This window comes from Seriola dumerili, unplaced genomic scaffold (genome assembly GCF_002260705.1).
Source record: "Seriola dumerili isolate Sdu_G_001 unplaced genomic scaffold, Sdu_1.0 BDQW01000091.1, whole genome shotgun sequence".
Lineage (NCBI taxonomy): Eukaryota > Metazoa > Chordata > Actinopteri > Carangiformes > Carangidae > Seriola > Seriola dumerili.
The window spans coordinates 6,714,887-6,731,263 of NW_019174346.1; the positions used below are offsets into that span (position 1 = coordinate 6,714,887).

The 16,377-nt window shown below is 41.0% G+C and overlaps 1 protein-coding gene across 2 annotated transcripts in view; it reads left to right on the top strand.

Annotated features, from left to right (window-relative positions):
- The window catches only part of robo3 (roundabout guidance receptor 3), an 86,566-nt gene extending 79,252 nt beyond the window's left edge, over positions 1-7,314 (top strand). The window contains exons 22-27 of one of the 2 annotated variants that reach the window (XM_022745907.1): positions 131-349; positions 966-1,165; positions 1,376-1,483; positions 2,310-2,477; positions 3,901-4,043; positions 7,068-7,314. In XM_022745907.1, the coding sequence (XP_022601628.1) occupies positions 131-349; positions 966-1,165; positions 1,376-1,483; positions 2,310-2,477; positions 3,901-4,043; positions 7,068-7,079 (850 nt within the window). In that variant the 3' untranslated portion in view covers positions 7,080-7,314. The remainder of the gene's footprint in view (positions 1-130; positions 350-965; positions 1,166-1,375; positions 1,484-2,309; positions 2,478-3,900; positions 4,044-7,067) is intronic. The other variant, XM_022745908.1, reaches the window with a different exon arrangement.
- Positions 7,315-16,377: the final 9,063 nt, after the last annotated feature.

Below are 16,377 nucleotides of genomic sequence, written 5' to 3' on the forward strand. Positions count from 1 at the left end.
ATTTGAAGGCATCAGTGAGCAAACAAGTTGCCCTCAACAATATCTTTTCAGAACACATAAGGACAGCATCCAGCTACATCATCCCTTACACTGTGTCATGGAGCTGCGTCCCTCTTCTCTGTCTTTGTAGCTCGGATGAGGAGTGGTGTCCTCCCCTCCCTGAGAGGACCTACCTGATGGAGGGCTGCGAGGACGGACCCTCTCCCCCACAGAGGAATAACGCCTCCTCTCCGGCCACCTCCTACAGTCACCAGTCGACTGCCACGCTCACCCCGTCGCCCCACGAGGAGACCCGAGCCCCCCACGACCTCTCCCGCCTCAACCAGCTTGATGGCCAGCAGCTGTCACGGTATGTGAATGGGCTCGGTATTGAACGGTTGTGCTTGTATTTGAATCCATTGTATGAATATGCCAAATAAATCATTATTAATACACTAACTAGGGACATTGCAATGGTCATTATGATGCAATAAATGAATAAAGATTTAGATTTAATAAATAAAAAATAGAAATTCCTCCATAACAGTAGCATTAATAAATCTAATAAAATCTAGCACAACTTCTGTTGTGAGGCTTCACCTTTGACTTTAAGGGTAAGGGATAGTCTCATTTGAGTTATTCATTTTGCTACAAATTTTCACACAGAATTTCAACGACATTATTGCATCGAGTTAAATTATTTATTCATTTATTTTGTTTTCACAGCAGTAGTGTCCATTGATCCATATGTACCATTGTTAGACAACTGGCTAATCCCTTAGCCTGATGTTAAATTATTTAAATAACAATGAAGCAGATTTTAAATCATAGCAGAAGGCAGGAAAATGTTACACAACCAAACAGGATAGAAATAATACACACACTATCTATTCTCCTCCCTGTAACATAAACCTCACTCTGAGGTTTCAGCTTCCGATTCAACTGATTTCTTCTCTCCAGTAACATGTTGCCCTTGTTTCCCATAGCAGAAGGTTACCCTGCGGTCCAGTGCCAGTTCCCCAGGCGCCGAGCCCGCCGCTCACCCAGTCCAACCCCAACCTCTCTGGCCAACAGCATCACAGCTCATCAGAGGTTGGCACTCTGCAGTGCCAAAGTCCTGCCCACCGCTGCGTCCACAGCCAGGGGCCAGCAGCTCTGAATGAAGACGGCAGCACCACTACACCCGGTAACGTTACTACTGGCAGCTCCATGTTGCTCACACGTACAGACGCAAGTGCACATTAGCAAGCAGGATCATGTAAGCTACATACATGATGTTTTCGCAATTTGAATAATCCATATGCATCACATACATCAAATATTCCATGTCTGTTCAGTATGGAGGGGAAAAAAAAAACACTTTCTAATGGGGATGTTGTTCCTTTTTCTCACACAGTGCACAGTCGCTCCTCCCCAGCAGATACATGCACTCCCCCCAACCAAAAATCACGTGTGAAAAAAAAGGTGTCGAAGAGTTCAGCATACAGAAGAGACATACAAGGAGGTGAGTGGGTTTGAGAATAGATTCATTGCAGGGAGAGGGGAACAATAGATTGCATTCCTGTTTTTCATTTATTGACATTTTCAAGTGCTATCCAACATACAGGCAACCGTTCATTATTAGAATGTGTGTTATTTTGAATTAGCATGACAATGACAGTGCTGAAGGACAGTCATGTATCGAATGTCCTCTAGCTGAATAAGCAGCTCTACTACAAAAGAGAAAATCGTGTCTGCAGTTATTTTCATTATTTTCATAGTCATCCAGCACATAGACACACATATCCCATAACGCCATCTGTGGTTGAATATTTACGACTCTGATTCAAAGGCAAGATGTGTGGCAAGTGTTCCTGATTATATTTGTAAATCTGACTTGTAATCTTAGGTTACAGACACTGTGTTTTTTCCACACGCCATATGTTTACCAGATAACCATCACACTGTGGTGGAAAAGATAGTAATCTAAAGTCGCTCTGCATTGTGAATCCAGTAACCTTGAAACGAATTAAACAGCACATGGCTGCATGTGAATCACATGAGCAGAATTGTCGTTTTAACAATGAGCAAGTCAGAAAATCTGTGTTTTGATTTAAATGTACCCCTGTTTTCTAAAAGAGAACAACTCTGTAACCAGTCTCCTGAGTTCTTTCAATTATGCAGACAAAAACAAAATGTTCTCCTTCTTTTGTAAAGCAGTATAAATCTATTCCCTAACAGAAAATTTAGTTCAAATGCATCTACTGAACATACAGCAAAAATTCTCTTTTTTATATTCTAAACTCAGACATTCTTCATGTACGATTTTCCCTCCATCTCCGTCTGTTTAGACCTGCCCCCACCTCCGGAGCCTCCCCCAGAGGAGGATAGGTTGAAGGGTCCCCAGGGGTGCATGGAGGCCAACAGTGTGGGGACTGGCGCTCTGTCCTCCCTGGAAAGGAGTGAATACAACAGCAGCAGCCACCAACGGAAAGGCTCGGGACAAAGACACGCTGACAGTAAGACACAGTTCTGCAGAGTGTCGTATTTCAGTCTTGATGTAGTTTATCACTCACTCCACACACAGCATCTCTGATTTAAGGTTAGAGTGTGTGTTCCCTCTGAAATATTTCACTCTTTGTAGAAATGAGAAATGGAACGGAAAGACTTGTATGTTTCACCGAAATAGAGTTAAGTGTAGTTATGTATTCTACTGTCAGACGTAGCCTTTTCCACATTTCTGCTGTATCATTCCCTACTACTGCACTGCAGTATTTACCCAGTAGAATAAAATGGGACTGGCTCATGACTGGGTGCCAGATCATTCCTTATGAATGAATTTCTAACATTGTAACTAACAATGCACGCACGTCACGAGTTGGTGGCCAAAATCCATGTATATATGTATATAAATACACATATAATTAATAATACATACTTATATTATTGCATTTTATGGTTCAGGTTTAAAAAGCTTTACAAAGTTTTATTTGTCACATGCCAAGTATAGTAAGCAAAGCAGTGAAATCAGGGTCAAACTCGGCAGCAGGGTAGACTGTGCAAAACTGCAAAAATAAAAGATATTGCACATGGCGGGGAATATTGCGTTATTCGATATTATCCAATGTCGACCCAAGCCTGTCCTGCAGTACGACGCCTCCCTGTAGCAGAAAGTCAAAGCTCTTGTCTTAATTTTGGCAATATGTGGTCATTCACCTGCTTCCATGCAGAGAGCAGTTACAGCTAATGACCTTTCTCACTTCTATAATTGATTTACTGAACTTTCAGCGTTTCAACAAGTGCACGGACTGTAGGTTATTTTGTCTTTCACTTCCTGTCTACACCTGAATTAGGATTGTGCTGAATCCAGCAGATTTCTTGTAATCACCCTCCACATATTTTAGCAAATATCTAAATATACCAGTCTCTGCTACATATAATAATACATTTTACCAAATAATAATTAAATAATCTGCATCATCATATAGAAAACTCCAGAATCAGAGCACTTAAAGTGCTGAGCTGCTGCTTGTTGAGTTTGTAGTAAGGAAGTTGTAAGCTGGTTAAAGCAGAACATAACTTTTTAATCCGATGTGTGTGTGTGTGTGTGTGTGTGTGTGTGTGTGTGTGTGTGTGGTCTTGTCAGGCCACATGACCTTCTCCTAAATGTTGACCTGTCCTCAACTTTCAGAAATGTGTAGCAGACGGTGTGAACCAATCAGGATCACGACTGTTACTAACCAAAAAGGTGTAAGCTGCATAAGGTCAACAGGAGTGTTTTGGCTGAGAATGATGCTGCCCAGAGCAGCTTTAAACTCTTATTTCTCCAGCAGATACATCTGTCTTATTTAAAGCTCCATTTCCCCCGGTCAAACACTGTGCTGCGAGTGTAAAGGCCTCACTCTTAACCCCATCTCCTTCTCTTCGTCCTTGCCTCCTCAGATGACGAGATGATACTGTATGGTAGTAAGGCCGGTTACCTCTCCAGGAGTCAGATGTCCAGTAACTGCTCGACCACAGGAAGCTCCTCGTCCAGAGGCTCCACAGGCTCCCGGGGGCTCAACTCAGCCAGGAAACACAGCGAGGTAGCGCACAGATGATTTTTTGATTTCGCTGCCGTTTTCTGGAAAATAAAACTGTTCTATTTTCACCTCAGATGGTTTTAATAATTTATGCTTTCAGATATTCATGAGCATGGGAACAAAGGCTGTTCCTTCCATGGAGAGGTTCATGTGGTTTAGTTTTATCCACATATCATTACTTGCGCTCCATAAAACACACATAATCTTACACAGTATGTGTGGGCTCATAAAAAGAGTTGCTACATTCTCTAGTTGCCCACGCCCACACACACACACACACACACACACACACACATACATGCACACGCACTAACGAGCTCCCAGTCTGATACATACAGATCTACCATTACCATGTGCTCAGGATAGGCTTTACAGTAAGAAACAGTGTTAAGCGCGTGTGCCCGCTACGCTCTCTCTGGAGTGCACTTCTGAGGCCTCCCTTCGCTGTGGGAGCGCTCCTTTCAAATGCACCCCCTGCAGACGAGGACGGTGTCTTTTATGGCAGAACAAGCTGTGCTAGCTGAATGGAAAGCTCTGCAGGGATGTCGTGCCAGTGAGGCAACACTTAGACAGACTCTTTGACATGTGTTACTGCAGGTAGACAGGTAGAGTTAAAGTCAGGATCAGAACCAAATCAAACCTGTAAACGGTGCCCTGTGCTGCGTGCTGTGATGGAGAAAACTTGTTTATAATAGAATGGTTTATTGTGGAGGTTAAGTTTACTCGAAAATAAAATGCACAGGGTAAATGGAAAATTAAGAGAAATGTGTAATTACATAATTATTTTACTCTGCTCCCAAAAATAATGAGGCTTTTATGAAATGTAAATTAAAGGAAACTGTAGAGGGTAATTTGATATTGAAATAACAAATTGGTACTGCCACTTCAAATTCCCACTGTAGCTTTGCCACTTTGTCTTTCAGTTCAAATTGTTATTTCACATAATTTCAACTTTTTTTTTTTAACATCCATTCATGGATTATGATTATCCCTAGAAAAAGAACAAAATAATAATTTTTCATCTTTGTTGATTTGATTTTACGTAGCGTTTTGATTAACCTGTTTTAAAGTGGCATTACCACACTGACACATTTTATACAGAATCTGAATTTGAAAGGTAAATTATACTTGTAGCTGCCAAATAAAATGATTTCTCTCTGAAGTATAAAGTAATAAAATGGAAATCCTCAAAATTGTGCTTAAGCTCCAATGAATGAATGTACTTAGTTACTCTCCACCACTGCTTTTAGTTTACTTTTTAAAAATAAAAAAATCCAGGTTACAAGTAAAGCAATAGAATTTAGTTTGAGAGGAAATGAATAAAGTCAGCCAACATACACAGGCTGGATTTATGAGAAATGACTGTGCGGCAGCTTTGATGCTGCAGTTGTTAAGTTTAATGCAGTGACCCGAGGCGTAATAAAGCGGCCTGTGTCCAGAGACGGAGAGAGGACTGCCCTGTCACGGGTCAGTCCATGCTGACCTCAACACACATCTGACATGGGAACGTAGCAAAGCCACTTGTAAAAGTGACACACGTGGACACAATTGCTCTTTTCACTTGCTCTCAACACACGCGCACACACAGAGGTCCCTTGTATCGGGTGTCTCTCAGGTCACCCACCCACCCCCACCCCCCCCCTGTGGAGCAGTAAGGAACACCTCAGCCCCCTAACTGCCCTCACTGACCCTCGCTGGTCTTTTCACGCCTTGTCGGGGACATGAAAGCTTGACCTCCTTCGCAGTAAAGTTTGGGGTGTTTTGCACAGGAAGCCTGGATTAGGTTACCCCTGCTTCCTGTGGTGTTGCTGACTGCTATCTTTGCCCTTTGACCCAGGCGGTCAGTCTAGGACGGGTGAGGGGGTGTCACAGTCCTTGAGCCTATTACATCTGCTCTGAGGCTGTGGATACAATGCACATCTGTACAGATGAGGGCAATCAAGTATTCAGTTACTGCTGTAGGACAGGCACAACACACAAGACTTCACTCTTCACCAAACACTGTCCGTGCAGAGGTGATGCTTGATGACCAATCAGATCGTTATCGAAGGACCAAAATACAGAATATTTATAGCTAAGAGTAAATAATTGAACATTTGATTTGTGTAATTGATCTGCAAGTTCTCTTTTCCTCCCCTTTTTGTCACCTAATGTATCATCTTGTGTCTGAAACACCACTTTCTGTTTCCAGATTCTCTTTCGCCTGTTTTCTTTTTATCTATGGTGTGTACAGTAGTTTGCCACACACTCACTGTATATTCAGCAGATGATGACATTCAAAATAGGAGGGTTACAGACCCGGGAACCGTGTAAAGTAGGTGTGTAAGAGTGAGGTCTGTGTGTAGCAGCAGCTAAACTGATCGGAGTTCACCTCTTTAAACTGACGTCTACCCTGTCAGTTGACTCATAACTGCTTGCAGCTCATTAAGCTTTGCCTTTATATTGAATGATTCCGTGTATGAAACATTTCTTTGTGGCGTTCATGACTTTCACTCTTTGTAACTCATGTATTTTTGATATATAATAGAAATACGTGTTACTTGAAAGTGTTTTAGCAGCCTCTGGGACACCGTGGAGCGCTGACATGCTGAGCAGCTTGCGCCTCCTCTGAAGTGCTGCTTCAGGAAACAAGTGTTAAAAAAAAAAAGTACAAGATCAGTGATTATTTGTAAATGGGGGAAATACACTGAAGTCGTCACCCCTGACAACTGAGCAGTCTTTGCAAAACTGACATTCGTGACAAAATTGTGCCATTGTGATACCAAACCACGGCAAGATTAGAGTCATCTGTTGCTGTCTGCTCTCAGTTTATTGGTTTAATGTTTCTCAGCGGTTTTCATTTTGCCTCAGTACACTTTAATATAAGTCTAAGTCCACCTTAATCAGCTGGACTGATTGTTGCAAGAAGTAGTGATTTAAATCCCAGAGGGGCCTGGAAAAATCTAAGAAGGGAAAGTGATGATGCTTCCTGTCCTTCAGCAGCCATTTATATGTCATTGTTGTAAAATACTTTTCTCTTTCCTCCAGGACATGAGATAAAGACTCTGTCGTTGTACCGTCGATGCCTCCGTCATCCACCATCTTTCCACACTGAGCCGATGCAGGATCGGGATGCCAGACTGCTGTGAAAGAAAGAATAACGAACTTTACATCTTGTTTTTTTTTGGTATTACTGATTATTTATGAGCCATCAAGTTCATTCCTCTCCCTTGATTTGTAAATACCTGTGTCTGTACTGTTCTTTTGTGGGCTCTGGATACAGGGAAAGAGACGTATATTGTATTTATGAGGATAAAAAAAAAAAAAACACAATGTAAAACAAAAAAAAAAAAGACTGTTATTAAAAAAAAAAAAAAAAAAAAGTAAAAAAAAAAAAAAAGTTTTTTTTTAAAAAAAAAAAAAAAAAAAAAAAAGCTCATGTCTTGAATGTGCCAACTTTTTTTTGTCAAAATGTATACTTTCTGGAAAAGCATTAACTACTGTTGCACTCTCTTGTTGTGATGGCAAAACAACAGAAAATATGAAGCACAAAGTGTGTTTGCTGGTTTGAGAGGGGCGGCTGGAAAAAGCCAAAACGAGCGGGTTCTCGCTCCCGGAAGGACGACTCCGCTTGAGCGCTTCCCCACTGGGATCCCTGCACCTATGTAGTCCGCTAAGAATGTCAGACTTTTCTATGTTTCCTTTGGTTTCTCTGCAGCAGACGGCTCCGGTGTGCCAGCAGACAGACAGGCTTTATAAAAGTTTGATTGTATGCCCCCCCCCAACCCCCCACCTCCTCTCTGGTCCCTGCCCCCTTGTTTCATTGAAGGACTGTTTGCTGCAGTTGTGAGATGAAATTTGCATATACTCCCTCCAAAACAAACAAAAAAAAAAAAACGTCTGTGGGCTGACTTTTTTGTACTCTTGTTGTTTTGTAAATGTACAATAAAATACATTTGCTGATCTGAGCCTTCATTCTGTTTCTGTGGAGCAGCTTTCAGGAAGTGAATCACAGTGTATTAAACAGTCTTGCTCTTTCATGCAGGAGTATTTTCAGTTTACTCCATGTCTTCTGAGTCATATCTGTTCCTCCCATGATTTCTTAGCTTCTATTATCTGGACTTTTACAACAAAGTGACCTAGAGTCACAGTGAATCTGTGAAACTAAGTGGACAGGGCTGAAGGTGAGTTGAAAACCATCCAGAATTATGAAAAATAGAAGAAATCTCAGGCAGAGCAACAGATGAAGGGGACGCTTCGAGAGGACAGACAGACATGTGATAAAATAAAGAAAAGAGGAACATTTAAGGATGGAAAATTTGTCTAACAACATTAGAAAAGGATTATAAACATTTATGAAGAATATGGTGACTCTTAGGTGCTGCCAAACAGACAGGACCTGAGCCACGCAACCTCCTCTACACTGTGGAGACCTGGAATGAGGACAGACGACACAGCGGGCAAGAGGCAAAACTAAGCACATCATTCACACAAAGAGAGAGAGAGGAAGCAAACACACAGGGGAGAGAGAGAGGAATCCATGCACACAGGAAGAAGAGACAAGGATTACATTCACACAAAGTCATAGGCTGTGTCTGAAATCACCCACTATACTCCCTATATATTCCACTATATAATGAGTAATAATTAAAACATATAATTAGTATAATGAGCCATTTTATAGTGCTGTTGAATGTATAGTGAGAATTATCATACCCTATATTGTGGACTCAGTATCCCATAAAGCATCATGAAAAGGAGTACAACCGGTCACTAACCAAGCAGTTACATACGGTCATGCATTGCGCTCGCGCTGAAAGAGAAACGGCGCAGAGAAAATGTGTCTGAAAGTGTCTTTCTTGCTGATGAGCTCACTATATAGACTTTTACATGGTGAGTAGGGAGCAGTGACTGAGTGAGTGACTTCAGACACAACAATAGTCTGGTTCAGATGAAATTCTGTATTTCTGTCTCCCTGGAAACAGTACAGTGGAGGGACAGTAACACAAAGAGGAACTTTTGTGTTAAAAAGACTGGGACCCATTTGATGTGTCAGAGACAGCTGAAGCATCATATTATCTTCAGATGAACTTTAAAATGCATTTTTAGCTCTGAGTCAGAAGAGTGGATTAGTGCCCTGGAGTGTTGTAAGAAAGACCTGAAATATGGGAATCTGTCCTTTCAGCCAAAGGTGCCAAAACGGGTCTGCACTGCCATGACCAAAGGTAGAGATTCACACAAACATGTCAATTAACAAATGTTTTATTTTGAAAAACTAGTATTTAGCACCTTTCAGTTGTATGCCTCTGCCAATTGCCAATCGCTAGTTTGCCGAAAATAGGATCAGAATTTCCTTCCTGAGCTACAGCATGTTTTTGCTGAACATTGAAGATGTCACAGTGAAGTTGATCTTTGACCATTTGGTTATAAAATGTCATCAATTCATTTTATCCTTATAGATATCTGAGTTAAATTGTGTCACAATCAGTTTATGAATTTTTGAGTTATCTCCCAAAAATGTCTTTTGGGAGGTCACAGTGACCTTTGACCTTTGGCCACCAAATTCTTCCATTCATCCTTGAATCCAAGTGAATGTTTGTGCCAAATTTGAAGAAGAAGTCTCCTCAAGGCATTACTGAGATATAGCATTCACAAAAATGGGATGGACAGACGGACGACCCGAAAACATAACGCCATGTCGCCGGCGCAGAGGCATCAAAACAACAAATCTAATCTAGGAGGAGAACTTCCACTGACAATGGCATGGTTGTAAGATCAGCAGTGAAAGTGTGTGCATGGGTGAGGAAGTGTGTGAGTGCAATGTTGTATGGTGCAGCAACAGAAACAACACAAACCAAAAACCAACCAAAACCAAATGGGTGCGTCAGGGAGGAGAGAGAACCAGAACGGAGCTCCATCACAGCTTTAAAAGGAGCAGTAGCACACAGGGCCCAGGTGTGCCAGATTTGCTGATGAGCCCAGGTACTGACGACCCTTTGCCACACGCACCTCTAGTACCTGCAAAGAAAGCAGCTACACACACAGGAAGCAACAGGTACACAGGAGAGGGTCGTCACATATGAAGCACATATAAAACATACACATATGATAACCTGGGGATCAGTCGTGGTGTTTGCAACATTACAAATATTATTTCACAAGTTGAAACATGATTTTCACATGTGCTTGTAGATGAGCGACTCTCCCGTGAGGTTCTAATGGCTGATGAGTAGACATTTTAAACTGTGGGTCATCAACACTTTGTGCCACATGAAAGTCACTGAGGTCTCCAGAGTCATGAAGAGTCACATGGCAGCTCCAGGAAAGTCATGTGACTGAAGCTGTGAATTTTTGAAAAGACCAAAAACAAAACTCATTCAATTGTAATGTTGTTACATTTTCAATCCATCCTCTCAAATTCCTCACTGTTCTAATGGGATCCGTCCAAATGTATGCAGTAGATTCAGGACTGAGATTCTTCTTCACACACACTGACTCATATAAGTGATCAATAAGAGGGAGCCTGAAAACTGTACACACTTCTGCAAACTTCTAAAAACTCCTGAAGCAAACCTAATCTCCTCAAAGCCCTCAACTGCAGTCAGACCGAAATAAATAAATAACTGTGCCTTATTGCTTCAGCTATGTTTGCTTCTCATTCTCCTAATGCTTCATTCTTCCTCCAACTTCACAGTGCATTGCGCCTGGGTGAGTGCTGCACGCGCCAAGGAGCATGAAATTGCCAAGCTCTGTAGTCTAGAAGTGCAACACACAGTCCCTCCTGCTGTCCACCTGAGACAAGGCATGCATTACCCTCCGGTGCTCTACAGATGCTCGCCGTGTCCTGGCATACACAAACTCTCTAACTCACAGGCTCAGACGCACACTCGGTTACACACACACACAAACACACACACACACACACACACACACGAACAGCCTTGGGTGTGTTTCTTCTCTCAGTGCTCTGTGATCCACTGAAAGGGGCATGATGAGATACTGCAGCACAGCTTTGTTGCAGATAGAGATGGAGGACGTGGCAGCAGAGAGAAAACATTTCAAAAATCTGAAAAAAAAAAACCAATAGCATGTGGAGAGAACACTGGTGAATGCATTGATGTTTGATTGATTTTCCTTTTTAAAGTCTGATACCACAATTTATTGTGTAGCTTACACAGATAATAATTTACACATGATGACCAATCCATAGGTCCAGTACAGTTATATCTCATACAGCCTTGGGGGAACAATTGCTTTTTTATTTTCACATTTCTCAGAGGTTGTTGAGCTGCGATTCATTTCATGATATTCTCTATTATACTTAAGATAAATTGGATTCAGTTCAACTGCAGTACAGAGAGTGCTTACAGCTTTCTTTTTAGATTAGGTCATTGTACTTGAGTAAAATCAGGTTACAGAAAATGTTTAATGCTGTGTTTGGGCAACAGCAATAAAGAACACAACAGATGAAGTACATTATATTCAATGAGACAACTTGTTAAGTGGATTTCTATCTATGTCTGCAATAAAAATAAAAAAACAACCTGCCATATTCTCTAGCTGAGTCTGATAAAGTGAAATAACCTTTCAAAGATTGGATTGGAATTTTATTATTTTTCACCATTTTTCATGAATCACTAAAGCCCCTGCTTGTTGCACAGTGTGATCAGGGATAGACTCCAGGCTCCACCACCTCTGCCCTGCTGTTGAGCCATAAGAAGATCAGAAGAGAGGCTCCGAGCCTCTTCTGATTGGCTGACTGTTGTCGGAGGGATCAAATGAAATATAACAGATTTCAGGTAAACATTCTTTTTTTTTTGGCCATTATTGTGATAGAGACAGTGAGACAGAGACAGGAAGGGTGGGGAGAGAGAGAGGGGGGGTGACATGCAGCAAAGGGCCATGGGTCGGATTCACACACCCATGGCCACTGCTGTTAGAACTAAGCCTATGTGGTGCACGCTCCACCAGGTGAGCCACCGGGGCGCCCCCCTTCAGGTAAACATTTGGTGAGATCAAATCCTACAAGGTTGGATGGTGGGTGCGGGTGGACTGGGCTTTGGGCACAGCTGAGAGTGATGACTCCTTTGTTGTGACATCACAAAGTTACAGAAGTACTGATGGCTCGTTTTTAGGCTCAGTTTCTCAATACAGGCTGTGTGTGTTTCTCTGTGGACTGAGCGCTTTGATACCTTCACAGTATTAATATAGAACCTAGACCTGCTTTACAATCAGAAAAGACATGGACATCTACCTTTATACAATATGGGACCTTTAATGAATCAGTAGCACAATACCGTGTATCAGGACAGTTTAAAGCCTTTAACATAAACATCTAAACCACTGGGCAAAATCCAGACATCCAGAATAATTAATACTAATACTAAGTTTATAATAATCATAAACTGGCAGTCTAAATTAGTGATTCTCAAAGTGGGGTCTGTGGACCCCCAAGGGTCCTTAGGTTCCTGGGGGTCTGCGGCAAAAAGGGGAATCATTTATTTTCACTATTGCATTGATTAGTAACACAATATTAGAATGTGTGACTATTTTGTTTATGGGTTTCAAACACTTTCTGTAATAAAATATTTAACAGCTTTACAGATGGGAGTCCGTGGTCTAACTGTCAGTTTAGGGGTCCTTGACATGAAAAAGTTTGAGAACTACTGGTCTTAATGATCAGTCTAATCCTATAGAATGTATTAGATGAGATATGAACATTTTCATTTAATTGATTTTAGGCAAACAGAGAGAAATTGGAAGGTTTTTGAGAAGCTTTCCCCTCTGAATGGACTGTTTTTGGGACAACTGCTGCAATAATCCTAAGAGGTTTGTTCAGGATTTAAAGCGTTTCATACTATTCCAGTACTTTACTTAAAGACTCTAGAAGTTTTTTAAACTCCCTTTTACTCCGGTTGCTGTTTTGGAAAAGAAGTCCCATCCATCCTTACAGTGATTGTAATGCATATGATGTTAGCAGGTTGTTAGCTTTCATGAGTTCTACCAATGGGCCTGTGGAATTAAAAAACAAACAAGAGCAAAGGACAATAGATAAGACGATAAGAAGATTTACGTTAGTGACCTTCTACTGCGTGACAAAACACCCCTTACCCTTTCCATGCCTCCCTCAACTTCCCTGTATCCCTCCATCCCTCCCTTCTTTTCTCCCTCCCCGAGCTATAAATCACCTCGCTCATTCATTAGGCCAGTGTCAGGGCTGAAACGCCCACCGGCGCTGAAGGAAGAGAGCTGGAGGCCTGAGAGGAGAGCAAAAAGACAGAGACAGAAAAGAAGGGATGAAAGGGAGGGGACGGCATCATTTAAAGCCCTGTTCCCTCATTCCAAAATGCAACACACCAATTTCCATGTTAATTTGCCCTGTGACAGCAGAGATGGATGTTTGTGACTTTTTTGGTTGATGTGATGCATACATAGAGAAGCTAAAATGAAGCCATTATGTAGGCAGCAAGGTCGGTGGGTGATTTAAAGGCTTGTAGGGTAACAACATATTCAACATTTAAGTGATGTTATACAATTATAAATATTTCCCCATTTTATTTCTTCCACAACATATACATGTAAAGATCCACCTGACAGTAAACCATAGGCCGGTTTCACAAAGATATTTTAGGCTGGTCTGTGATGTTAGGCCAATCCTGGTCACAAAAAAAACACTGGCTACTTTTAAACCAAAAAAACACCTTACCCCCAGACTAACTCAGACCTAAGACCAATGTTACCATGGTAACAATCAATGACACCTGCGCTGACCAGTAGCACCCAACAAAAAAAAAAAAAAAAAAAACACATCATAATTTGTGGTTTGCTAACATTGTGAAGGGAGAGGGTTGTTGGAGACCAAAGTGATTTTTTTTTCCAAATTAGATTTTTATTCTTCCGAAATAAAACATCCTTGTAACTGTTGAACATTTTCTGTTGGGGTGAATGGAGCTCAGTAGTTGGATGCAGTTCCTCAGTTGGTCATTTTTTTTTTTATTTTGAAAAAAATCTTAATTTACCCAGAATTCATTGTACCACTGTCCGGCTTTAGATAGTCAAGAAATAAACTGCTTTGTGCAACAGATTAATTCAGATGTCTATCTGAAGACTGACTATTTGTTATATCAAAGCCACAGTCAAAGTCTATCTTTGTGAAGCTGGCTCCATATAGTGTACACATCACCCAGCACCTCCCGTTTGTGGACAGAAAAGTAGTCCCAACTAGTTGAACTGCATAGATTTATAATATTTTGTATAAAGCTTTGCTAATCTAAACTGCAGTTGCTTTAGGCTATTAGTCTGGAAAACATCCCCAGCAGTGATTTTGAAATGTTTCTGACAAACTAAAAAGTAAAACTAGGCCTGAATAAATTTTTCCTTCATCTACTTCTCAAGATCGCAAAATAAATAAATAAGTAAGAAAGTAACAAAACATTTAAAGCTCATTACATTATCAGAACAATAAGCTGATAGATAGAATACAGAAATATAATATAATAGAAATACAGTAGAAATAAAATGCGAAATGAACACGGACACATGTATAAATCTGGTACCCCCCTAGTCCAGTCTTCCAATAAATGTGCTAATGTGAAAAACATGTGTGTGTGTGTGTATGTATTTTTGTGTGTGTGTGTGTGTGTGTGTATGTAAGTGTGTTGAAGCAGTCAACTGGCCCTGTGTGACTGACAGGGTAATAATGAAACAGATCACCCATATGGGCGCCATTGATTTCCAGTTAATTGAATGATTACCACTTTAGTATGCAACACCACAGTTAACCAGTGCTCTCAATCAATGTGAGCAGCATCCCTGCCACCTGAACTGCTGCCTGTGTGACAGAAGGAAGCTCAGACAGGGAGACAGCTCCTATAATCACACCAACTGGAGTGGCTCTGCTTTCTATTAGCATTTACTATTTTGAACAAGGTATCAAATCAATATGCTGTAAATGCACTGTGCACACTCTTTTGCACTGGTTTGGAAAATATATATGTAGCTAATATTGTTTCTGTATCTATTGTATCCTCATGTTATATTCCCTGTGTGTTCTTATATTGTATTTGATTTCCTGTAGATCCTACTAACCTCATTTCCACACAGATCAATAAAGCTCTGTCGTATTGCATAAATACTGGTGCCAATTAAAGTAACTGGACTGAAATGAATGACAACGTGAGAATTTAAATGAAATCCAACAAACTGCGAAATGATTTCACACAGACAAGTTGCACATAAATGTTATATAAAAGTGCTAACAAGGGTCTAGTTTCATGAGCAGGGTTGTATCCCATAATGTTTTATAGGCAGGTTTACAATAAGGCTGGGAGAGCATCTAATAATACTCATTGGTAATTATCCATTTGGTGAAATAACAGACTACAGGAAATACATGCGGTAAATCTACACATGTATGTGTCTGTGTGTGTGTGTGGTTACAGGCCATGTCTAATATGGGTCATTGGTTTGCTGACAGGCTATATAAAGCTGGTATTTTGGCATAGACCAAAATCTGTGATGCACAAATCCCAAGGGCAGTTTGTGTGTGTATTTGTGTGTGTGTGTGTGTGTGTGTGTGTGTGTGTGTGTGTGTGCATATGAACTAATAAGACAGGCAGACATACAGTAGTGCTTGATTCATTACTGAGTGAGCCTCTACAGTGTGTGGTCTGGTCCGTCAGTGAGTGTGTGCTGCTCAGTGGAGCTGGGGGCTTCATGTAGAAACATATGGCCTTTAGTGAAAGAGACAGATGAAGGATAATCCCTTTGGCAGTCCAGTTCATACAGACACACACACACACACACACAAAACACACACACACACACATACACACACACACACACACACACACATACATACATGCACACACACACACACACACACACACACACAAAAACACACACAAATGAAAACACACATGCACAGACACATACACACACAGACAATTAATCCAGTGTTTGGACTGCTGCACTGCATATAGATTGTAAAGGCAACACAATGTGATAGTTTAACAGGTTGAATTCAAGATGGTGCTGTGAGAGACTATCTATCTATCTATCTATCTATCTATCTATCTATCTATCTATTTATCTATCTTCATTCTCTCATATTTTTTTACCTGGAACAAAACCCCACTCTGCTTTTGAAAAGGAAAAATAAAAGACCCTGTACCTCGCATCCCTTATTGTAATTATGGACTGGTTTTGGGTTTTGATTGCTCTATACATTAATACGGATGCTGGCCTGGCTGCTCCTGGCCAGCTTATAAATGAAACAGACAGCAAAGCACTTCTTAGCTCAACATTCCTCTTTTCATTTGACCCGAGTAACCCAGATACAAGACTTGGATTACTCTGA